The sequence below is a fragment of the Prionailurus bengalensis genome, chromosome X (genome assembly GCF_016509475.1).
Source record: "Prionailurus bengalensis isolate Pbe53 chromosome X, Fcat_Pben_1.1_paternal_pri, whole genome shotgun sequence".
Classification (NCBI taxonomy): domain Eukaryota; kingdom Metazoa; phylum Chordata; class Mammalia; order Carnivora; family Felidae; genus Prionailurus; species Prionailurus bengalensis.
Window position 1 is genome coordinate 124,421,312 of NC_057361.1, and position 25,003 is coordinate 124,446,314.

Consider the following 25,003-nt stretch of genomic DNA (forward strand, 5'->3'; position numbering starts at 1 on the left):
GCAGCCGGCTGCCCTTCCCGTATCCCCCCGCCCCCCCGCCAGCTCGCCTGTGGCCGGCGCGCCCACGGTGGGGCTGGGCTATTAAGGGTGCGCCGGGCGTGACTCCTGTGGACTCCCGTGCAGTCCCCTGCGTCAGGAGGAGGCTGGGTTAGCGGTCCCCGAAGGTTCTGCCCAGCTGTGTACTTACAATAACTTATAATAGCCGGAGACCCTGACCACCTCTGAGAACATCTTCCTCCCTAGGGAAAAAAAAAGTCCAGCTGGAATGCAGTTCCCACCGAAGAGCAGAGGGGGAGGGGGAGACGGGAGGTTCCAGGCCCGGAACCAGATGGGGGGGGGGGGTGAGCAGGGTAGGGCAGGGCCCCAGGGAGGGCCTGGGAGCCTGCCGTTAAAGACTCCCTACCTGTGAAGATCTGAATTACAAAGGCTCTTAGACCCCTCCTGAAAGGGTCGGCTTCCAGTAGGATCTTCACAGCAGTACCCTTAACATATTTTAAAAGATTCTAAAACTTGGCCCCACCCCGTATCCACTCTGGCTGCACTTGAATGAATTCTCGAAAGGAGGCTGCCCAGGTTGAGCCTCGCGGAGGCCGCGTTTAAGCCTTGGGCAACCCCAGGAAGACCTGGGGGTAGGGTGGTGCAGTAGGGGAGGAGTGGAGAAGAAGGTAGGGGACTAGGCTTTCATTTTTGTTGTTGAATGATGAGGACTGTCTTTAATCTTTTGGGGGCCTTGAGTTGGTAGGAACTGAAAACCCCGTTAAACAGCATTTGCCACACTTTTCCCTATTTCCTATTTACTTTCAAGGTTTTCCCAGGCAGCCAAGCAGCTTAGGGGATTCTGGTTTGAGGTTCCCCTTCTGTGGATGGGGTTGGCCTGGTGCTGGGCCTCTGAGGTGATTAATGTGGTTAAAGTGCTTTCCAGTGCCGGCCAGGGCAGAAAGAGGCCCAGAGTGCCCTCCATCACCTTGACCAGTTGGAGCTACAAGTCACGTGGCCCTGGGCTTTGCTGCAGACAGAGGAGGCATGCTGCCTCCGGCCCCCTGAGTCCAGGCCATGCCCAGGCACCCCTGACTTTTGGTCACTTTTTTCAACTTCCAGATTGTTCTTTAGCCCTTCCCAGGTGGTGATGACAAGCAGACCACCTTCAGGCACCTCGCTCACAAGCAGACTGCACAGTGGCTAGGGTGGATAGGTGGGCCAGATCACCTTTGAGAGATGACACTGAGGCTGAGAGAGGTGAGGTGACATAGCTAAAAGCAAACCCAAAGTCACTGACAGACCCCAAACCCAGGACCTTGCCTCTGCCCCACCCCCACATCCCTTCACCCCCCTTCTGAACATGGAACTGAATTATGAGTTTCTGCTGAGGTAGGACATAGAGACTTGGGGTGATATGTGCATTTGGGGGGGGCAGCAGGAGCAGGAAACCATGGCAACCATCTTCAGATCTCTGACTCACTCAGCCATGTCATAATCATGTTCTGTGAAGTTCTAACGACAGTGTCCATAGGCGTTAGCTTCTGGACAAGTGCTTCGGCTTGATAGAAGGAGGAACTTTCTCAGGAGCAGAGATGGAAATCATTCCTTTGAAGAATACGAACCCCTTAATCATTCGAAGTATGTCCACAGAAATAGGAGACCAATGGGCAGGGCTGTGGCAGGGGGGTGGGAAAGAATGGGTCTTGAGGGTGGTGTCTGGGCACCACTTACTGTACAGTCTCTTTTAGACGGGGCCTTCAGGCTGCTGTCTTTGGGAATGCCCTCAGTGTGCCCTGGTGGGAGTGTGTATACATGTGCTGTCTGTGAGTTGCCTCTGCTTATAAATGTGAACCTCACTATCCACCCAGGGGCCCCCCAGGTAGTGCCTTGTGGGCTCTGAAGGTTGACCACTCTGGTTCCCCCACCTTGGTACCTGCCAGCTGCTAAGTGCAGCTTCCCGATGTGGCTAGTACACCAGGCAGTGGCTGGATCAGAAGGAGGCTCCTGTCCCACCTGAGACCCCAAGTCACATCTCGGGCCTTGAAAGGCCTAACGACATTGAGAGGCTAGGGCACTCTGGAGGAGGGGAGACAGTGGTCAGATCACATGTGGAGGCCCTGCTCCCCTCTGGGAATGGCAGAGACAGGGCAGGAGGGAGTGGTCTGGGCAGGTTGGACCCTGAGAACCGCATCGTGGTAGAGCCTGGAGCCGTTTGCCTGGAGAAGACACCTGGCCTGCCATGAAATCCCTGAAGGGTAAGAAATTGTGATATGTGCAGGATGGTGACCCCAAGGCTCAGAGATTGCCTGAGATGGAAGAGACAGCCCCAAAGTGAGGTGGTAAGCTCCCCAGGAGTGGAGATATACAAGCAGAAGGTAGGCAACCACTCAGCTAGCTCTAACAAGACAAGGCAAAGGATTGGACCAGGTGGCCTTAAGATGTTTGCATTCCTGAGAGTCTTTAAATTGGGGACCTGGGGAAGTGACTTGTTGCTTGTCAGCTCTTGTCAAAAGTGGCACTACCTTGTGTTTTGGTCTCAGTTGGATCCCTAATGATGGAAGCCTAGCAGTGCCAGATGCAAGGGCTCAGGCCTTCCCAGGGGGCTCAGAGGAGCTGGCAAGAGCTGGGTGGGGGTAGCAAGGAACATGACTTGCGAAGTCAGCTCCCTTACCCACCTCAAACTCAGACACAGTTTCTGGAAACGGCATTTAGAACACTCATCTTCTGGTGGGTCTCATTTCTAAATATGTGAATTATAAATAGCTGGATATCTTGGCTCAAGTGCTTTAGAAAGGGAAATTCCTATAGAAAAGCTCATGATTCCTCTTACATTGTTTTCTCCAAACTTCAGCCCTTAAAATGTGCTCCTTTTCCTCATCCTTCGTTTTTCTTCCATTCTTTCCAGGAAGCTTGTGGTGCCTCAAAGAGGGAAGGGCCCTCATATTTCTCAACAAGGCTGATACTAGCTTTTGGAGTGGGAAATGACTTTCTTGTGTGTGACTGTCATGTGCAGTGCAGAACATTTAGCATCACTGGCCATCCCCTTCTCTTATAAAATTCCAGCAAGGACTCCCAGTCATGGGGCACTTCCAAACACCCCTTGCATTTTGAAAACCATTGCCTGACCCCTCCCCCTGCAAAGAAGTGACTTGCTGGAGGCCATATCACCAGCTAGTGGCAAAGCCAAGGCCAAGTGAAAGCCCATTCATTTATTCCAACAACTTTTATTCTTCACCAGGGTGTGTTATCAGAAGAGCAGAGGGAATGTGGGCCTGAACTGAGGCAGTTGAGAGGGGGTCCCTGCCCACAAAACTACAATGTCTCACAATTTCTCTGCTTTTGCCAAACTCCGTTTTCCTCCTCTAGCCCACCTAGCTCGCCCTTTCCGCGAATGCAGGCACAAATCGACTTTCTGGAAGTTAGTGCAGAGAGCCTAGCCCAGCGCGATCCGTAGGAGCGCAGTCCGGTCCCCTTCGGGAGGGGCAGCATGGCCCTAGCGCCTATATCCCGAGGTGTTGGCGAGCGAGCTGCTGTCTTCCACCTGCAATGAGGAGCCAGCGAACTGAGGCAGGGTCCCCGCCGCGGAGCCGTGTCGAAACTGGGTACAGGTGGAGGACCGTCGACCCTTGCCGCTCGGTCCCTGGAGGTTTTCCGGGGCTGAGGGGCTGCCTGGGGGCCAGGCGACCGGGCCAGAGGCGCCCAGGCCGCAGAGGGGCGGGAGCAGAGGCTGGAGCAGCCGGACTCGACCTCGTCTTCCCACGCCAGAGGCCGAGGCCTCCGGGAATGGCGGGGCCACCCCTCCAAAGTCCTTTGAGATCCCAGCTCGGTTCAAAGGGGTGGCGGGGGGCGGTGTGGAAAAGCGAGAATATTTATTATTCCTCTGTTTTGCCTCAGCAGCCAGCGCCGGCGGGTTGTTCTGTTTGAATGAATGATCCCAGCGGTCGCGCCCAATGGGCGCCCGCGTCTGTTTAATATGCATGAGGCCCGCGGCCAATGGCCAGGCGAGGAGGCTGTTTTAAACGGCGGAGCCCGCTGGCCAATCAGGCGGCTCTCGTGGAGGCAGCTAGCGCGAGGCTGGGGAGCGCTGAGCCGCGCGTCGTGCCCTGCGCTGCCCAGACTAGCGAACAATACAGGTACGTTTCGCACCGCCCGCGCCCGCCGCCGCCGCCGCCGCCGCTGCCGTCGTCGCCGCCGCCGCCGCCGCCGCAGAGCCCGCACAACTTTCCGGCCCGCGCCGCCGCGAGCGCACCCCGCCGCCGCCTCCCCCTGCCTGTCGTCCCCGCGCCCTTCCCGCCCCTTCTCCTTCCTTCTTGCTAGGTGGCGGGGAAGGAAGAAGCAATTCAGGTGTTTCAACTTTTCAATGCTTCATCCTCAGCTCCCCGCAGTCGGGGCTGAGCCCCCCTTCGGGGAGCCGCCCTCGGCCGCCGCCCTGCCCCCGCCCCCCAGGGCAGCGGCCGAGGGACCGAGGACCCCAGAGGCCAGATGTTGGGGCAGCTGCGGCGGCGGCGCGAGCCCAGGGGCGGCTGCGGGCTGCGGGCTGGGGCGGCGCGCGTCCCGGCGCGGGGCGGCGGCACTGGGAAGGGGGCCGGGTGCTCCCCGGCCCGGGACGGACTCGGCGGGGGACGGGCGGCCGGTGCCCGCCGGGGGCTGCGGCGCGGGCAAACTTCGCTCCCGGGCTCGGCCGGGCGCCGCGCGGGCCCGTGGGCTTCACTGCTGCTTCTGCATTAACATGGCCGTCGCGGGAGCGCCCGGCGGCCCGGGGGTGCGCGGGCCGGCCGCCCCCCGCTCGTCGCCTGCTCGCTGGCGGCCACCGCCACCGCCGCCGCCGCCGCCGCTAACATGGCTGGCGCGATGCTGAGCTCCGGCGAGGGGAGGACGGGCGGGCGGGGCTCCAGAGCGGGCTCTGGCCTCGGCCCCGGTGTCCGGGACCCGGGGCTGGCGGCGTGGAGGGCCGGGGGCGCCGCCGCGGGCCCCGGCGCGGCCGAGCGTCATGGCTGCACGGGCGCCTTTGTTATCCCGAGGAGTGCGCCCCGCGCCGGCGGGGGGGGTGGGGGGTCCGGCCCGCGGCCCCCGCCGCCCCGCGCCCCCGGGCGGCCCGGGCGGGGCGGGGCGGGGTGGGGGCCGGCGAGCGGGCGGCGGCGGCGGCGGCGGCGGTGGCGGGGCCGGGACCGCTTTGTTCGCTGCCGCCGCCGCCTGCGCCGGCCGCGCGCGGTTCAGCCATTTTAGCGAGCGGGGCTCGGAGGCACGGCGGGCGCCGCCGCCGCCGCCGTTGCCGGCCCGGCTCCGCGCCCTCGGCGCGCTGCTGCCACCGCCGCCCCCGGCCCCGCGCGCCCCCCGGGGGTGGCAGCGGGGGATTTCAGGGGCAGTTTCTTTCATCAGGAAGCTTTTGACAAAATGGAAGGTGAATTATGGGTGTCCGGGTGACCCAGCACGGGGCCGAGCCCGGCTGCCCGCTGCCAGCCCCGGGCTCCCCTGCGCCCCGTCCCGCCCCACCCGCACAGCCACTGCGGGGCTCTAACGCAGCCCCTCGGTCGGTCCTTGCAAAGGGGAGCGCTTTAGTTTTACATGATGACCTTGGGTGTGGGAAAAGGAAAAGATGGCGGGAAGCTGGGGGGGTGGGACAGGGACGATGACACGCCACAGCTGCATTTTTATTTGGAAACTTTGGAGAAAGTATTCCTGGCTGGACATGCGTTCCGCTTTACAGATGAGCAAGACTAGCCCTTTTGGCATCCCCTCCCCCTTTAGATAATGACAAAGTGACGGATTTGAACTACTAGTACAGGGATAGCTGCTCACTTGCCAGATCACCTTTCTTGCAAAAGCCATTTTTATAAGCCAAAAACGCGTCAACAATAGTGAAATTTCAAATGTTCCCTATTTACAGTTCTGCTTTGATCTCGCGTGTAGCAGCGGTGACCATATTTTTGTCTGTAACACAGGAGTTAAACAGCTGACAGCTAGCCTTAAGTCATTGGTCTCAAGCTTCTGGCATCCACCCGCACCCCTACAAAGGTGTCCTCTCCACGCCCTTCCCAGTTTGTGGTTGTAGTTTTCAAAGCCTAGCAGTCGCTCTGAATCGGAATGTAGCGCTCAGCCACCCCACTTGGGTCGGTTCCATTTGGAGAACTTGATCGCTCTCGAGAAGTAACTCGCAAACCAGCGCGCTTCATGCTGGTCAAAAGTTAAATGACAAGCGACAGTGAAGCTGATTTCCTCCCGACTCTGCCTTCAGCTGCCAGTGGCATCAGGCATTGGGTGGGGGGCTGCTTACTCATGGCAACGTTAATTTAAATTTTGCTCTGCCTTTGGTATGTCTCCTAGGTCTGTGGTAGTCATTGTATTTGTTTTTCTTTGTCTCTCTGCCTTCATCCATCACAGTCAGGATGGCTAAAGGTGATCCCAAGAAACCAAAGGGCAAGATGTCTGCTTATGCCTTCTTTGTGCAGACGTGCAGAGAAGAACATAAGAAGAAAAATCCAGAGGTCCCTGTCAATTTTGCAGAATTTTCCAAGAAGTGCTCTGAGAGGTGGAAGGTACTTTTCTTTCGTGTCCTTCAAGGTAGTCTTAGTTGGATTTTATATGCAGGGGGTTACTCACTTCCAGAGTAGCCCCATGGGGCTGTTTTCTTCCTCTTGGACTCATCTTGCCTGTTCTTTGCAGACAATGTCTGGGAAAGAGAAGTCTAAATTTGATGAAATGGCAAAGGCAGACAAAGTGCGCTATGATCGGGAAATGAAGGATTATGGACCAGCTAAGGGAGGCAAGAAGAAGAAGGACCCTAATGCCCCCAAAAGGCCACCGTAAGTGACTGTAGGATTCAGGATAACAGTTAAGAGCTTTCCTTCTACCTGAAAGATTTTAAGAAGACACACTACCTAAAAAATGTTGAGATACACTGCAAAGTATTCTATACTTGGGGCTTTAACAAGGCTGGGCCAGGGAAGTCCGCCGTTAAGGCTGAGTATTTGTGAGCTGTGTGCTTCTGGTTGCCTGTTGGCCTTTCTGTTGGGAAGGAGGCAGCCCCGTCTGGGCATCAGGGTCCTTAGGCACGTTTTCTCCCCTTTTCCCAGTAACTGAGAGACTGAGAAAGCACCAGGTATTTTTGAAGCATTTTAAACCTTCTGGAAGCTACCACTTGGTCACGTTGTCTATATGGTATCATACATTAGGGGGGTGTCCAAGCGGTAGGAAGTATGTGAGCTCAGGAACGGGATTTTTGGCTTAAGCTCACGTTTTTGTGGGTTCTCATCTAACGTATACAATTTTCTCCCCCCAAGGTCTGGATTCTTCCTGTTCTGTTCAGAATTCCGCCCCAAGATCAAATCTACAAACCCTGGTATCTCCATTGGAGATGTGGCAAAGAAACTGGGCGAGATGTGGAATAACTTAAGTGACAGTGAAAAGCAGCCTTACAACAACAAGGCAGCGAAGCTGAAGGAGAAGTATGAGAAGGTGAGGCAGACCAGCTGTCCCCGGGCTACCAGGCTGGACGGGTGGGCAGTCAGCCGCCCTGGGTGTGGGTGGGTGGGGGGTGTGAGGTTGCTTCGGTGGGCTGAGTAGTTAGCATAGCTCGTGAGGGACCGTCTCCCTGCAAGATCGGCCGCAAGTGCTGGCATTCATGCTTCTGACAGAATCTGGTCTTTGGGACAACTGCAGGCAGGCTTAAAAATTTTGATGACATGGGCCGCCATGGGCAGAGGACCTGGTAGTGCTGTTGAACACCCCTTAACTTTTAAATCTGAGCGCCTTAGAACCAAATTTGTATATATCTGAAAACCTACTTCAGATAGCTGCCCTGTCGTATGTGTTGTCCATTCCTGCTTTCTTACTCTGAGGTGGGATGACATGTTTCCATCATTGCCTAAAACGGCTGCGAGAGAGCTTGTCTGTTCATTTGGAATGTGTCCCTGTTCCTTCCAGGATGTCGCTGACTATAAGTCTAAAGGAAAGTTTGATGGCGCAAAGGGTCCTGCAAAAGTTGCCCGGAAAAAGGTGGAAGAGGAAGATGAAGAAGACGAGGAGGAAGAAGAGGAGGAGGAGGAGGAGGAGGAGGAGGATGAATAAAAAAAACTGTTTATCTGTCTCCTTGTGAATACCTTAGAGTAGGGAGCGCCGTCATTGACACCTCTCTTATTTGAGGCGTGTCTGTTGCCCTCGTTAGGTTTAATTACACAATCGGGTCATGGTCATATTGTAGTCTCTTCAAAGTGCTCTAGAAATTGTCAGTGGTTTACATGAAGCGGCCATGGGGGTCTGGAGCACCCTGAAACTGTATCAAAGTTGTACATATTTCCAAACATTTTTAAAATGAAAAGGCTCTCGTGTTCTCACTCTGTGCACTTTGCTGTTGGTGTGACAAGGCATTTAAAGATGTTTCTGGCATTTTCTTTTTTGAATTTGTAAGGTGGTGTTAACTCTATGGTTATTGGCTAGAAATCCTGAGTTCTCAACTGTACATATCTATAGTTTGTAAAAAAAAAAAAAAAAAAAGGACAGAACAACCGAGACAAAATCTTGATTGATGCTCCTTGCGTGGCTTGAGGCTGTGGGGAAGATGCCTTTTGGAGGGGCTGTAGCTCAGGGCGTGCACTGTGAGGCTGGGCCTGTGGACACTGCAGTGGGCATCTGTTTAGCTTCAGGTTGTCTTGTTTCTGTATATAGTGACCTAGCATTCTGCTGGCATTCTTAGCTGTGGAAAAGGGGGGGGGTCAGCTGGCATGAGAAGTGTTTGGATCTTTTTTAGTTAAGTGCGGTAGTTTTAAACTGTTTTGAAACAAACCGTAGAACCCTTCATTGTCAGCAAAGCGAAGAGCCACTGCATCAATGAGAGTTCAAGAACCTTCTGTACTAAACACAATTTGCAACGTTCTGTTATTTTTTTGTATGTTTAGAATGCCGAAATGTTTTTGAAGTTAAATAAACAGTATTACATTTTTAAAACTGTTCTCTACTATAACAGTCTAAATTTCTGACTCCCAGCAGTCTTAGCTAACAACCCCCTCCATTGTATTTGGGGACTAGCCTCCCTGCACATCTGGTATCTTCTCTGAATGTGGCCAGCTTACTTAGAATGGAGATGAAGAGGCTACTTGAAGGTATTGCATGATTTTGTTTGTGTCTGAGTGGTGTAAGATGAAGTCTGAACTGCTGAATGTAGAAGCCAAGATAACTTGACCCAGGCAAATTTTAGAGCAGCCTTCAGAGGTGCAGGAAGGTGGGCGGTTAGGATTGAGGCTGACTACTATGCAGGGCTTTTTTTTTTTTTTTTTTGCCTCCTGCCACTGCCCTCCCCGCCCCCCCCCCCCCCCCCCCCCCCCCCCCCCGTGCTGTGGGCCAAATTCATTGCTAAACAGCGAAAAACAATCTCCTAAGGGTATGGTGTATCGATCAGGCTTTCTTCTTCTTTCATCGCTCCTGCCCCCAGTACATGTAGCAGAATACCATTCTGCTCAACAACCACAACAACCATCCTGCACAGTTACCGCTTCTGTCTACTGGACCCCAGTGAGGGGGGAAGGGTGGTGGGGTAGGGAGTGGTATCCATTTGTTTTCCTACCTCTTCAAGGAACGGAACAGCCCAAGGAAGCTGGCTGCGGGTGGCGTTGCAGGCTCCATCTCGGGGCACCTGAACTGCAGGCAGGCTGCCAGGATCAGTTGTTTCTAAGCATCACACGCGTCACATTTGTAGTTGGACGGCCTGCCCCCAATTGGCGTTCATTGATTGCAAACATAGGTGGTTGTTACATGTTGTTAACCTGGGAGAAGCTCAGTTTGTGTTTCAGTGGTTATTTCATGTTGGTGGCTGGTGGAACATTCTGTCCAAGTTGGGGAAGGGGGTGATGCGATGGCCACGGTGGCTAGTGGTGGTGTGGAAAACCCTTGTGAGGGCTGACTCATCTTCACCATTGGCAATAGAGGAAACTATATTGTGGGTGAGCATTAGTATCACCTAGCATGAATACTCTGTTATGTTTGAGGCTGTGAAGCACTCGGGAGTGTTTTCGTGACATGACTCAGGAGAAAGCTTTTTTCTTAAAATTCACTGTTTGGAAACTTGCATGCCTCTGCAGGCTGTGTCTTCCCCATCCTGTCCTGTCCCGCATGGGTATGTCACGGTCATGGTCACTGGCCCAAACTGTAATCTGTATTCATAGCCATTCCTTTTCACATCAGAACCATTTGTCCTAAATGTGTTTTTCTAGCTCCTCTAGAAAACGACCACTAATTGAAAAACCCTTGGTCCTGAGGTTTGCCCAGAGGCACTTGTTCCAGGATTGCCCCCCTGCCTCAGCCATGCTCTTGTCGCTTTCCTCTAGCCATGGCTTGGCATCGTAGGCTAAAGCTGCTGCCTCCTGACATACAATGTACCAGGCTAAGATTTGGGAACTGGTCAACCTCATCAAACGTGGAAGAGAAGCTCAACTTGTAATCCCAAAGGAGAGCTAACTTGCTAGGTGGTGACTATCTGGTTGTAGCTAGACAGGCCAGCTATGGAAGGGGATGACACTTTTGTGCGGCCCCCCCCCGCCCCCGTGCTGAGTGATCTTTGACTAAGGCATTTAGTTCTAAAGATTCCAACTAAGGCCACTTGGTCCACGTTTTCACCCCAGCACAAAGTGGCTCCTCTCAATGGTATGATGGTCTGTAGCTTCTCTGAGATGTTACAAGTAGATGGTGTCACCACTTAAGGCTTCTTGCAATGTCAACCTATTACTTTTTTTTTTAATCAAAAGGACGGTACCTGCTTTCTCCAACCACCTCTCTCCCAACCCCATCACCCCATTTTTGAATGATGTTTTATCCTTTGGAAAGAACAAGGCCTGTGATGTAGCAACTATTGTCTGTGTCTCCTGTGTGTCTGTTCTTGTCACAAACGTATTTGGGGACATTGGATGCATTATTTTCTGTAATAAAGTGTCTTAATCAGTCTTCCCAAAAAGTAATCAGTGGGCTGTCTGCAATCTGTTTGAGATACCAAACTTCAGTATTTTGGGTTGATTATAATCAAGGTTTTAGAAGTACAAGGTTTGCTGTAACCAAGAATCTGAACTCTTTAATGGAGAGATACCATCAAAAAAGGGCAAGTGTTGAGGATTCCAAAGCCCCTAGATCAACCCTTCAGCCAGAGGGGTAGTGGGGGAGTTGGCTCTGGAGCCCTGTGCTGGGATAAATATGCAATTTGCAGGATGCTAATGAGCTGCTGTTGATAAAGTGACTAAGTACTTGTAGTCAGCCAGCCCTGCCAACCAGGGCCTCCTGAGGCTGAGGGTCAGGGCTTAGTTGGTTGACAGAGCCAGGCCCGATGAGGACTTTTAGATGACGGCCACAAGGGCTATTTCGTCTTCTTCGGACCCTGGCTAGTTTCCTGTGGAACCCAGGCTTCACTTCCTGCTTCCACCAGAGCAACCCCCCACTGTTTCGTATCTTGAGGCTCCTTCTAAGATTTTAGCTTTTTTTTTGTTTATGAGAGAGAGAGTACGAGGGAAGGACAGAGAGAGAGTCTCAAGCAGGGGCAGAGCCTGATGTGGGGCTTAAACTCATGAACTGTGAGATCATGACCTGAGCCAAAATCAAGAGTTGGATGCTTAACCGACTGAGCCACCCAGACACTCTAGATTTTAGTTTAAAAAAGAAACTGAGATACAATATCAATAAAATAAAGGAAAAAATATCCCACATCAATAGATAAAAAGTATTGATAAAATGCAGCACCCTTTCATGATTAAAAAAAAAAAACTCAGAAAACTGGGAATAGATGGGAACTTGCTCAACCTGATAAAGAACACTTAGGAAAACCCACAACTAATAGACTCAATGAAAGATTGAGAGCTTTCCCACCACATTCAGGAACAAGACAAAGATGCCCAGTTGTGCCACTCGTACTTAACATTGTACTAAAAGTTCTAGCTGGGTCAATTAGGCAAGAAAAGGCAAAAGCATCAGACTGAAAATGAAGGAATGAATCTAGGTCTATCTGCAGATGACAGGACTTGTATATAGACAATCCTAAGGAATTTCCAGATAAAACTGTCAGAAGAGGGTTGCCTGGGTCGCTCAGTCAGTTAAGTTTCTGAGTCTTGAATTTGACTCAGTTCGTGACCTCACTGTTGGTGAGATCGTGCCCTGAGTCTGGCTCTGTGCTGACAGCTTGGAGCCTGCTTGGGATTCTTCTCTCCCTCTCTCTCTGCCCCTCCCCCACTTGTGCTCACTCTCGAAATAAACATTAAAAAATTAAACTGTCAGAAGCAATGCATGAGTTGAGTAAAACTGCAGGATACAAGATCAGTACACAACAATGTTGTATGTCTATACTTTAGCAATGAACAATTTCAAAATAAAACCAAGTAAACCCATTTACAATAGCATCAAAATAAAATACTTAGTAATAAGTTTAACAAAAGAAGTGCAAAACTTGTGTGAGGGGAAGTACCACACATTGTTGAAAGACATTAAAAACCTAAATAAATGGAAAACATCCCATGTTCATGGGTTGGAAGACAAGATTGTTAACATGGCAATACTCCTGAAATTGATCTATAAATTCAATGTGATCCCTATCAGAATCCCAGGTGGTTTCTTTGTAGAAATTGACACAGTGATCCCAAATTTCATATGGAGATTCAAGGGACCCAGAATAGCCAGAACAATCTTGGAAAAGAAGAACAAAGCTGGAGGATTCAGTCTTGATTTCAAAACTTACTACAAAGCAACAATCATCAACACAGTGTGGTACTGGCATAAACTCATGATCTCCTCCAGATGTGTTCTTCACCATAGCCTGCCATCTGGAGCTCCACCTAGGCTCCTTTTCTCACCCTCCACAGTCAGTTGGTCAGTCAGTTCCCAAATCCTGCCAAATGTATTTACTAAAATATCTTGGACCCACCCCTCTTCTCATTCATGAGGGGCATGTAGGTAAATATCTTTAAATTCTCCTATTCCCTCTTTTGGCTAGGCTGGAACTTGCATTTGCGGGTTTTTGCTTATCAGTATCCCTCCAGGGAAATCTTCCACTCTGGTGCCATGGTTGGATCTATTAAGTCCCGTGAGAGCTGGAGTGTTAGAGCTAGAGACATGCTGTAGCTTAGGTCCTCACCATCTTTTTTCCTAGGAAAAAAGGCATCTGTGAGGAGAAAAGAAGATGTGGGGAGGGGCAAGAGTGGAAGCAGGATGTTAGGATAAGCCAATTTCTACAAAGAGCAACCCTCAATTGTTGACACAATTCTTAACATGGTGACTTAACACAAGAAAAGGTTTGTATCTCACTGGCATTACAGTCCAAGGAGATATGTCGCTGGCAGCCTTCCATATTGTGACTCAGGGATCCCAGCTCCTTCCATTTCTGGTGCCACCATTTTCAACCCGTGACCTCCATGTCACCGAAAAGCAGCATTTAGGATAAGGCCTGGAAGCTAAATTCCATACCTGTCACCTGCATTCTATGGTTTCCACCTGAGCTGCAAGGGAAGGTGAGAGAAAGGGTGGTTGTTGGAGTCTATCTAGCTGAGACGCTGACGGCTTGGACAAGAGTGGTGGTCATGGGGGTAGGAAAAGGAGTTGGATTCAAGAGAGACTTAGGATTATGGGGACTTGCTGAGGGGTTGGATGTGGGGCGGATGAGGAAGAAGGAGGAATTGAGAATGAGTCTATTTTCCTCTCACTTGGGGCACTGGAGGGGTAGCAGACTTTTTTAAAAAATAGAGAGCCCCTGAGGAGTAGCAGGTTTGAGAGGGAATCGTCTCAAGGGTTAGCAGTGTCTAAGCTCACATTTCCCCACAAGGGAAAGTTTGTAACTTGGAATCACAGACCATTCATGCTGTCAGCCTGTCTTTCCATTTTAGGACTAGTCTGGAATTTGCATTTTTCAGGCTTTTTTTTTTAATCAGTTTCCCCCCCAGGGAAATCTCCAGCAGACACCCTGGTAGGATCTGTCTGCTATAGTATGATCTTACCAGAGTGTCAGAGCTAGAAATTTCCCCAGAGGGAAACTAAATCCCTTGGGCTAGAAGGGGGCTTCCCCCTTTCTATAGTCACACTTCTAAATCTGTTTCTAAACTGGGAGCATTTGAGGAAAAGCTCAAAGAGCCTTCCTGTTGTTGGCCTCAGGCCACAGTTGGTTTTTTCAATCCACAGAGGACATATGAGATGCACATTTTCCTAGGCTGTGTATTTTGTTCCAGGCCTGTGGTGGGTTTTTGTTTTAAAAGTCTTTTGGAAGCATGTCAGCGGTGATACTATGGCAATGTTGATTGCAACATTTGACAGTTCTCATTGCAAGATGTGTAGAACATATGATGCTTTTGTCCTCTGTCCAAACCCTCAGTGGTTTACATGAAAAAGGGCTGATATTTCAGTGATGAAACATTAGCAGAAGGCTGAAATATGTCACTTAAAAATATTGGGCTAGCCATAATTGTTTTAATCCTCTTGTGCTGGAACTGCTTTTAACTTCTATATCAAGAAACCCTCTTCTGCGTATATTTAATTTATGAAATAAAAGCAGCCAATTGAGTAGCATAATCCCCAAAGTTTCTACCTTGATTTAGATATTGGAGATCATGCTAAGACTAAGAGCCCGCACGGGACTGTAGCGGGAACATCAAATACTTAGCGCAGTGCCTGGAATGCACTTTGTGGGGCTGCTCACCGCCTCCTTACTCCAGGAGTAAGAAGGTCTAGGTTCTAGAGAGGCTAAGTGACCTGTGTTACGTTACACAGATAGTTGGGGGTAGATTTAAACTGATGTCCGCTGACTCCAAAATCTGTGTGATTACCCACCCTGCCTATTGAAATGCGTGCTAAGTACCAAGTATCCCACTAGAGGCTGAGGCTATGGAAATGAAGGCACAGGGCGGCAGAGTTAAGTAAACAGGCAATTGAAATACAGTAACTGGGCTAATAGAAGTCAGCAGGGGGCTCCTAGGGAGTCAGGAGGAGGGGCAATTTAGGCAGCGCCCAATTAGGGAAGTCTTCCTGGAGGAGGGGAGCTGGAGCTATTTGTTTAAACCGAGCAGTTACCTAAATGAAGAGGGATGGGAAGAGGGACTAGCACACACAAAAGCCCAGAGCAAAGAAGCAGCATAGTGAGTACCAGGGAACTGCAAGCAGTTTGCTTTATTATTATTATTATTATTTTATATTTTAGACAGCAAGATAGCGTGAGCTGGGTAGAGGGGCAGAGGAGGGGGAGAGAGAGAAGCCCTAGCAAGCTCCACGTTCAACACAGAGCCCTACACAGAGCTCGATCCCATGACCCTGGGGTCGTGACGTGAGCCGAAATCAAGAGCCGGACACTCAATCGACTGAGCCAGCCAGGCGCCCCTTTTCTTTTTTTTCTTCTCTTCTCTTCTCTTCTCCTCTTCTCTTCTCTTCTCTTCTCTTCTCTTCTCTTTCCTTTTCTTTGGCTTGTTTCTCACAAGCAGTTTGCTTTAATGAGACGTATATTCGTTATGTGTTGCTGCATAACAAGTTACCCCAGACTTTAGTGGCTTGAAATATAACAACTTTTATTATCTCCTGGCTCTTTGGGTCAGGAATCCAGACCACTTGGCTGGAGGCTCTGGTGCAAGGTCTTGGCGAGGGTAGCAGTCACCTCCAGTCTTGTGCGGAGGAGGATAGCTTCCAAGCTCACTCACATGATTCTAAGCAGTGGTTAGTTTCCCACTGTTGGTTGGAAGCTGCCCTCCGTTCATTGTCACATGCGCCTCTCCACGGGGCAGCATACAACATGGACGCCTGATTCATTCAGGAAGAGCAAGTGAGAAGGGCCAGGGAGAGAGGGTGTGTGAGCAACGTGGAGGTCACAGTTTCTTTGGAACCTAATCTCAGCAGTGAAATCCCATCACAATTGCCACGTTAGATTTATTAGAAACAAGTTACTAGGCCCAGCCCTCGCTCAAAGGGAGGAGATTACACAAGGGCATGAATACCAGGAGGTGGAAATCATTGAGAGCCACGTCAGAAAATTTCAGTTGCATTTAAATTTACAAAGAGGTACTACCATTCTATATGCCTCTGTGTTTAATTTTTAAAATAAATGTTTATTTTTGAGAGAGAGAGAGAGAGAGACAGACAGAGTGCCAAGAGGGGGAGGGGCAGAGAGAGAGACACTCACACACAGAATCCAAAGCACGCTCCAGGCTCTGAGCTGTCAGCACAGAGCCTGATGTAGGGCTTGAACCCAACAACCGTGAGGTCATGACCTGAGCCAAAATCGGACGCTTAACCCACTGAGCTGCCCAGGTACCCCTCTATATGCATCTTTTAATGCTTATTTTTTTCACACAAAATTGCATCACAAGGAGTCATGCACATTGTGTTGCTTTAGTTCATTCATTTTGACTACTGCATTTCATTGTGTATATATACTGTAGATTATGTATTTTCTCCCATGGATAGACATTTGAATGTCCTGGGTCTGAGAAATGGGGGTCTGGGGGAAATGGGGGGAGTGATTGCTAATGGGGTTTTAGGGGACAGGTAATTAAAATGTTCTAAAATCAGACAGTGGTGATGGTTGCACAACTCTGTATGCTAAAACCCATGTAACTGTGCACTTTATTTTTCATTTGTATTTTTTATTTTTAAAGGCCATTTTGAATATTCTTAGACACTTGGCTCATTTTTAAAGTTTATTTATTTATTTTGAGAGAGAGAGAGCACACAAGTGGAGGGTGCAGAAAGGGAGAGAGGGAGAGAGAGAATCCCAACCAGGGTCCACACTGTCAGCGCAGAGCCTGACATGGGGCTTGAACCTACAAACCGCGAGATCAGGACCTGAGCCGAAGTCAAACACTTAACTGACTGAGCCACTCAGGTGCCCCTATTTTTTATTTTTATTTTTTAAAGTAGGCTTCATGCCCAGCTCAGAGCCCAATGCAGGGCTTAAACTCACCACCCTGAGATCAAGACCTGAGCTGAGATCAAGAGTTGGACACTTAACCGACTGAGCCACCCAGGTGCCTCAAACTGTGCACTTTAAATGGGTGAATTGTATGGCACGTGTATATCTCAATAAAGCTGTTACAGAAACTCTATGGCAATACATTTGAAAGAGTCGAGGAAAAAAGATGATTTCCTAGCAAAATATAAAGTACCAATATTGACCCAAGAAAAACTAAAAAGCTTAAAGACAGAAATAATCATTAACAGATTATATAAAGAAAATTAAAGGACTACCGTAAAAAAAAAAAAAAAAAAGTCAGGATGGCCAATAAGCACGTGAAAAGATGCTCATTAGCCAACAGGGAAATGCAAGTTAAAGTTACAATCAGTTACCAGTGCACACCCACCAGAATGGCTAAAATAAAAAAGACAGACAACATTGCTGGTAAGAGTATAAATTGGTAGATTCATTGTGAAAAGCTGCTTGGTAGTGTTTATGAAAACGAAGCATTTGCTATATTTGAAAGTTGTTAAGAGAGTAGATACTAAAAGTTATCACAAGGAAAGAAGCATCCCTCCCCCACCCCCGCCTCGTTTTGGTATCTGTGTGAGATAATGGATGTTAACTAAACTCATTTCACAATATATGTCAGTCAAGTCACTATACTGCACACCTTTTTTTTAATGTTTCTTATCTTTTTTAATGTTTATTTATTTTTGAACGAGAGCTAGAGAGCAGGGGAGGGGCAGAGAGAGAGGGTGACAGAGAATCCCAAGCAAGCTCCGCACTACCAGTGCAGAGCCTAGCACGGGGCTCGAACCCATGAAACTGTGAGCTCATGACCTGAGCCAAAACCAAAGGTTGGATGCCTAACCAACTGAACCACCCAGGTGCCCCTACGCTGCACACCTTATACTTACCCAGTGCTGTATGTCAATGCTATTTAAATAAAACTGGGAAAGATACTAATTGTAAAATAACCCGAAACATGGGCATACCCTACAATGCAGTAATTCCACTCCTACGTGTGTGTACCAGTAGAAATGGCTCCAGACCCACAAGCCATGAACAAGATGTTCATGATGGCACTATTCATAACAGCCCCAAACTGGAAACACCACACATGCTTGTCAACAGAAGAAAGAGAAAATTAACTGTGGTATATTCATCCAGTGGAATATCGTGTGATAATGAAAGGTAATGAAATGCAGGTATACGCAATGACATGAGTGAATCTTGCAGACATAATGTTGAAAGAAAACACTCAGACACAAAAAGAATACATATCAAATGATTCCATTTATATGAAGCTCAAAATAGGCAAAAATAGTGGATAGTAATAGTGGATATTCTTGGGAATGGGGTACTGGGAAGGGACATGAGGACATCTTTTGGGGTGCTGCAAACATTCAGTCTTGATGTGAATGATGGATATACAGGTGCATACAAACATACAAATGCGTCTAGGGGTACAGTTAAGGTTAGAAGACTTCATACACTTTATTGTATGTTCATTATCTCTTACTAAAAAAGTTTTTTTTTTTTTTTAATCAAGGAAAAGGAAGTGTTCTGGACTTTGATGTCTGATCACTGAAGACTAGGTAATTTGAACCAAACCTCCTGTGTCAAAAAGTGGACAAAATATTTTAAAATATCACTTTAAAAGCATCAATGAGCTGGAGCGCCTGGGTGGCTCAGTTGGTTAAGCGTCCAACTCTTGGTTTCAGTTCAGGTCATGCTCACGTGGTTTGTGGGTTCAAGCCCCGTGCCAGGATTCTGTGCTGGCAGCACAGAGCCTGCCTGGGATTCTTTCTCTCTCTCCCTGTGTCTCTGCCCCACCCCTGCTCTCATGCTCTCTCGCAAAAAATAAATAAATAAACATTAAGAGAAAATTTAAAAGAAGCATCAATGAGCTAACTAGATAGTGAAATAGAATACCAAGCCAAGATCTGGGAGAGTGGGGAATCGAGAGAGGTGAGCCTGACACTTGGAACTGCTTTTGCCCTGGGTTGTTTGGGGTTGGCTGAACTAGAAGGAACAGCTGAGAGCTTAGGACAAAGAGTCACAGTCCAGACCCCACCAAGAGCATACATGGACACTTGATCTATGACAAGTGTGTCACTGTGCTAGGACAAATGTGTAAGAGTGCTAGGACAGTGAGAGGTCCGTATGAAAAGATGAAATTAAAGCCCTGCCTGGCACCACACACAAAAACCAATTCAGGGTGGATTGTAGACCTAAGGCTAAAAGGTAAACCAGTAACATGTTTAGAACATAATATTGGAAAATGTCTTCATAAAATAAAATAGGGAAATACTTTGGAATCAAGACACACGTAACAACCACTAACCATAAAAGGCTGATAAATTGCAATAGACATCATCATCAAAAGACATGAAAAGGCAAACCACCAAGTGGGAGAAGATATTTGCAATACATATAAATGCAAAGGGCTTGCATCCAGAATATATAAAGTATGCTGAAAAATTAATAAGAAAAAGTCAGACAGATGAGCAAAAGGTTGGAACAATTACTTCACAAAACTTTTAATCACAATGAGTTACCATCAGACACTCAGGAGATTGGCTGAAATGAACAAGTCTGACAATTCTAAGGATTGAGGAAGATGTGGAGGAAGTGGAACTTCTGGGCTGCTCATGGGAGTCTATGTCAGTAGCACCAGTTTGAAACATGGTTTAGCATCACTTAGCAAATTACATGTGCTCTCTACACAAGGGCAGGCACATGAGGGCCAAGAAAGGGACTGCAAGCAACAACAGGCTGTTTGTAATGAGCACAGAGCAGAAACAACCGCAATTCACCCGCAATTCACAAAAGTGGAAACAAGCCAAATGTCCATCTACAGCAGAATGGATAAATGATTTGTGATATCTTCATACAGTGGAAACGAATGAACTTCAGCGATATCCACGGCAACATGGATGAATCTCACAGGCATTGTCTGAGTGAAAGAAGCTGTGTGATTCAATTTATACAAAATTCATAAACAGGCAAAACTAAACTCTGTTGTTTAGAGATGGACACAGATGGCTCAATTATAAAGAAAAGCAAGTAGTCGATACTATAAAAGTCAAAATAGTGTTTACCTCTGGTGGGGGATGAAATAAGGTTGTTACTATGAGGGGTGTTATGAGCTACGTTGTGTTCCCCACCCCCCACCCATTCATATATTGAAATCACCACCCCTAGTACCTCAGATTGTGACCATATTTGGAGCTAGGGTCTTTAAGTTAAAATGAGTCATTAGGATGGGCCCTAATTCAATATGGCTGGTGTCCTTATAATGAAAAGAGATTAGGACACAGACATGCACCAAGAGGTCTGGTGGGGGGGGGGGAATCATGTGAGGCCCCAGGGAGAAGACTGTCTACAAGCTAAGGAGAGAGGCCACAGAAGAAACTGAACCTGCTGAAACCTTGATCTTGAGATCAACTTCTAGAACTGTGAGGAAATCAATCAATCAATCAATAAATAAATTAATTAATTTCTGTTGTTTAAGACACCCAGTATGTGGTACTTTGTTATGACAGCCCTAGCAAACTCCTACAAGATCTTCTGGGTGCTTCCAATTTTCTATTTCTTGACTCCGATGGTAACCACACAGGAATTTTCTTTACCATAAATTTTTAGGTTGTATATTTAAGCTTTATTTATTTTATTTTTCCTTTCCAAGTCTTTTCTCATAGGACTGGTGTGAGACTCTAATGAGAACAAAATCTTTTGCCCTGCCCAAGCCAGGCTATTCTTTTCAGGTTTGTTGTTTCATTGTAAAATATAACACATGTACTAATTGACTTTCTGTGTTTCTCTGTAGGCATCTTCTGGACATTTCATATGAACTGAATCATGTTGTGTGTGGTCTTTTATGTTTTCAGTGTGTATCAGCACACCATCCCTTTTTACGAATGTGTAGGTACACCACATCATGTTTATGCACTCGTCAATTGATGGAAATTTGGGCTGTTTGCACTTTTTGGCTATTATCAATAATGTTACTACAAATATGTGTGTACAAGTTTTTGTGCACATATGCTTTCAATTGTCTTTGGGTCTATACCTAGGAGTGGAATTGCTGGGCCATATGCTAATTCTATGTGTTACTGAAGAACCACAGAAATGTTTCCCACAGTGGCTGCACCATTTTACATCCCCATCAGCAACGCATGAGTGTTCTCATTTCAACACACCTTCGCCAGCGCTTGTTACACTCTGCCTTTTTGATTATTGTCATCCTAGTAGGCGGTAAGTGGTCTCTCGGTGGTTTTGATTTGCGTTGTTGTAATGGCTAATGACGTTGAACATCTTTTCATGTACTTTTTACTTCCCATGCATCTCTACCACCTCCATGGAAGGGAGGGTTCTCCCAGTAGAGAAGCATGAAAGTCAGTCTTAGTTCTGAGGAGCTGGCCCTGGCCCTACTCTGGGGCTCTTGGTTTGTTTGGGTCAGTTTCTGTTGCTGCCACCAAACCCTGGAAATCTTATTGGGTCCTCTCACATCACCTTACAGCACCTGTCCTCTGCCTGTTCCATTGAAGGCCTTCTTGACGCCGAGGACTTTCCTACAGAGGGGGTCTTGGCTATACCCGAAATGGGTACTCAAACATCCTGGCATAGTAAACAGAGAGATCCCAGATAGGAGGCCTAGCAGGACCCTGTGGGAGCATCAAGTCCAAATCCTTACCATTCAGAGGGGGAAGATGAGGTCCCAAGAGGGTGGGGAGCTATCTGAAGTCTCACAGATGTTAGTGCTGGAGCTGTGGGCCGGGCAGGATCCTTCCTGTTGTGCACATTATGGAAAAAATAGAACATTCTTCCCTTTGCACTCTTCTCAAGCAAAGGAGCATGCAGCAAGGACTGTCTTGAGGGGGAAGGGCAAGCACCCGCTGGCTGTCGCTTAGCAAAGAACAAGCCAGAGCTTCATGTTGATGGATAAACAGGGTGCGGCCGCCGAAAGCTGGATTTGACCCACAGTAGCAGGTGCCCTGATCTGGTAGAGCAAGGTCTTCTGCCTGGTGACAGGTTAACCACAGTCACTTGAGAAAAGTAAAGATAAATGGATTTCTCCTCCGAACCCTTTGACCTCTGCAAACCAGGTGCAAAGTATGCTTAGCCCCAGTGGGGTTGCCAGGGGAGGGAAGAAATAATAGGTCTTTTCTTTTCCAGTTTTACAAGCTTTGACCTTCAGCCAGTCCACTTGTTTCCTTAAACCCACTGTCTCACTGTGGCCAATGGGAGTGGAAAGCCCAGTGTCTGCTGGGACTGGCCCCCTCCCCCAGTAATGTTGTTTCTGTTCCCCTTCGAGGATGGGGCTTTTGGGGCTAAGCTCCAAGCTTCAGTTCAGACTCCCATGAAGGTCACCTCTCCTTCTAGAATGTCAGTGCTGTAAAAAGGCCTGTGGTGCTGAGGAAGTGATCTGGGCTGGGAGACAGAAGCCTGGATTCCTCCCTCAGCTTCTGCACGAACTTACTATGTCACTATGAGCATTCTCTTTTCTGAGTCTCACTTTCCCCATCTATAAAATGGGCTTAAGAACAACTGCATCATACCTTCCTCATGCATCTTGACATATTTCTTAAGTCTGAAATGGACAGATAGCCAGTTAATATCCTTAATATAAAAGAATTACCAATAGCGATAGGCAAAAGACAAACCCCACAATTACAGAATGATTAAAAAAGTCAGAGTTGTGGCGCCTGGGTGGCTCAGTTGGTTAAGTGTCCGAGTTCGGCTCAGGTTATGATCTCGTGGTTCATGAGTTCGAGCCCGGTGTCGGGCTCTGTGCTGACAGCTCAGAGCCTGGAGCCTGCTTCAGATTCTGTCTCCCTCTCTCTCTATACCTCTTCTACTCACACTGTTTCTCTCTCTCTCTCTCTCTCTCTCTCTCTCTCAAAAATAAATAAATAAATATTTTTTTAAAAAGTCAGTCAGAGAAAGACAAATATCATAGATTCACTCATGTGGAATTTAAGAAACACAACAGATGAACGGGGGAAGGGAAGGAAAAATAAGACAAAAACACAGGGAGGCAAACCATAAGAGACTCTTAAATATAGAGAACAAACTGAGGGCTGCTGTAAGAGAGGTGGGAGGGAGGATGGGCTAAATGTGTGATGGGTATTAAGGAAGGCACTTGTGGGGATGAGCACTGGGTGTTGTATTAAGAGACAAGCCACTGGGTTCTACTCCTGAAACCAAGACTACGCTGTACATTAACTAATTTGAATTTAAATTAAAAAATTTAAAAAAAATTAAAAAAATCTGTTCATCAGTTAAAAAAATAAAAATGAAAAATAAATGCAAACAAAAAACCCACAAAAATAAAGAAAGCAAATAATTATTAAATATACAAAAACTTCAACCTAATAAAAAATACAAAATGAAACAAAAAATTATCTTCACGTATTGGGGCTGCAAAAGAAGGGTGAGTGAGTAAATTAGGACACCATGTGTGGCAGGCAATTCAGCAACACATATAACATTTGTGCAAAGGGCGTATACTATAGTCCTGGGGGGTACCCTAAGAAAGCCATTGACATACATGCAAAAATATAAGTGCATCCCATCATATTCTTTTAAAAGTGTGTTTAGAATAATTAAGATTGTGATTTTTTACTAAAAACAAACTTCCACAGTGCTTTAAAAAGTATAGCCAATTCAAAAACATGCCCATATTAAGGTAAAAAACAGTTTTTCTAATTTCTCTTCTTACTACTTATCCAAGTCAAAAATTTCACAAAGTTGACAGATTTTCCATTTGTATTCCTTTGCTGCAGAATCCAGAAATACCCAAATCACATATTAAATATATTTAAGTGTCAGAATTTGACAGTGTCCTACAGATGGAAAACCTACAATTGCAAAGGAAAAGTATACACAGGTTTAAGTCTACAAATCTTTAAACTTAGAACATCTACGTGCTTTTTACATTATTTTTATACTTTTTATATGTATGGAATATTTCACAATAAATGTTGAAAAAGAAAGTGCATTATCGATGGAAAATTATTAGATAAGGGTGACTATCATGGCTCTGCTTATAATGGCAAAAATAATTAGAAGATATTTTGCTTGGTATGTTGTTATAATGACGCCCCCAATGAATTATACCTCCCTGTGTCCATCCTCCTTTGCGATGTAATATTGCTGTTCCCTTCATCAAGCGGTAGGGTGAATTTTCCCACCCATTTGACCCTGGGCTGGACTTGTGACTTGCCTTGCCCAGTGCAATGCATCAGAAAGGATACTGTGTGATTTCCAAGTCTGGGCCTTGAGACATCTTGAAGTTTCCATTTCCATCCTCTTGGAATCCTTAGGCCACTATGCCACCCTCCAGGGTTGGAAGGGGAGACACATTCAGTAAACGGTTTACCCTGTAGGCTTGGGGTGCTCAGAGGCTGCATGTTCCAAAGAAAAGACTAGCCTGCCACTGGCTCCTGAGAGACAACCTGTGAGCCTTTGGATCATCCTGCCTGAATGCATTTATGTGGGCCTGGGGCTTTGGGTCATGCTGTATCAGTTTGACCTCTGGAGGGCTGGAGTCTGAGTAGTCCAGTTACATGGGCACTACATGTTCCATGCCTGACCTGCGATACAGACCTTGGACGCTAAGGTTCAGTGAGCTTCCCTGATTGTCTGCAGCTTCATGAGGGAGCCCAGGAGAGCCCAGCAGAAGGACAGCAGGCCTACCTGCAAAATCATGAGAAATAACACATCATTGTTATTTTAAGGCACCAAGGTTTGCAGTGATTCATTAGTACTCATAGGTAGCTGACATAGTAAATAATAAAAAATAGGCAACTGGTTAAAGAAATTATCATATATCTATACATTGAAATACTGAGACATTCTCTACAATGCGGATATAGATTCTAACCATATTAAATGGAACTGTGTTCACTATGTATTTTAAGAAATGAAATGTTATAAATAAATACGTATAATATAATCCTATTTTGAAAGAAATTAACATATATGTGCTTATATATAAATAAATGATTGGAGGCTTCCAGTTTTGGAATGAATAAGTCACGAAAATAAAAGGCACAGCAGAGAGAACATAGTCAATGGTATTGTAACAGCGTCGTGTGGTGACAGATGGTAGCTACACTTGTGCTG

General features: G+C 47.4%; 1 protein-coding gene across 3 annotated transcripts; it reads left to right on the top strand.

Moving 5' to 3' along the window:
- Positions 1-1,595: 1,595 nt before the first annotated feature.
- On the top strand, positions 1,596-8,935 carry HMGB3 (high mobility group box 3). Of its 3 annotated transcripts, none has more exons than XM_043569775.1 (5): positions 1,596-1,617; positions 6,361-6,515; positions 6,643-6,782; positions 7,260-7,434; positions 7,903-8,935. In XM_043569775.1, exons 2-5 carry the CDS (start codon positions 6,366-6,368, stop codon positions 8,044-8,046), a joined length of 609 nt encoding a protein of 202 aa, XP_043425710.1. In that variant the 5' UTR covers positions 1,596-1,617; positions 6,361-6,365; the 3' UTR covers positions 8,047-8,935. The 3 variants fall into 3 exon arrangements, with proteins under 3 accessions (XP_043425710.1, XP_043425711.1, XP_043425712.1); XM_043569776.1 differs by lacking the exon at positions 1,596-1,617 and adding an exon at positions 4,003-4,112; XM_043569777.1 differs by lacking the exon at positions 1,596-1,617 and adding an exon at positions 4,108-4,323.
- The last annotated feature ends 16,068 nt before the right edge of the window (positions 8,936-25,003 follow it).

Bases quoted from the DNA above. Each gene is read 5' to 3' on its own strand.
- HMGB3 (XM_043569775.1), top strand. From the start codon at position 6,366: ATGGCTAAAGGTGATCCCAAGAAACCAAAGGGCAAGATGTCTGCTTAT. The intron at 6,516-6,642 runs GTACTTTTCTTT...TGTTCTTTGCAG, and splicing joins AGTGCTCTGAGAGGTGGAAG to ACAATGTCTGGGAAAGAGAA. The intron at 6,783-7,259 runs GTAAGTGACTGT...TCTCCCCCCAAG, and splicing joins AATGCCCCCAAAAGGCCACC to GTCTGGATTCTTCCTGTTCT.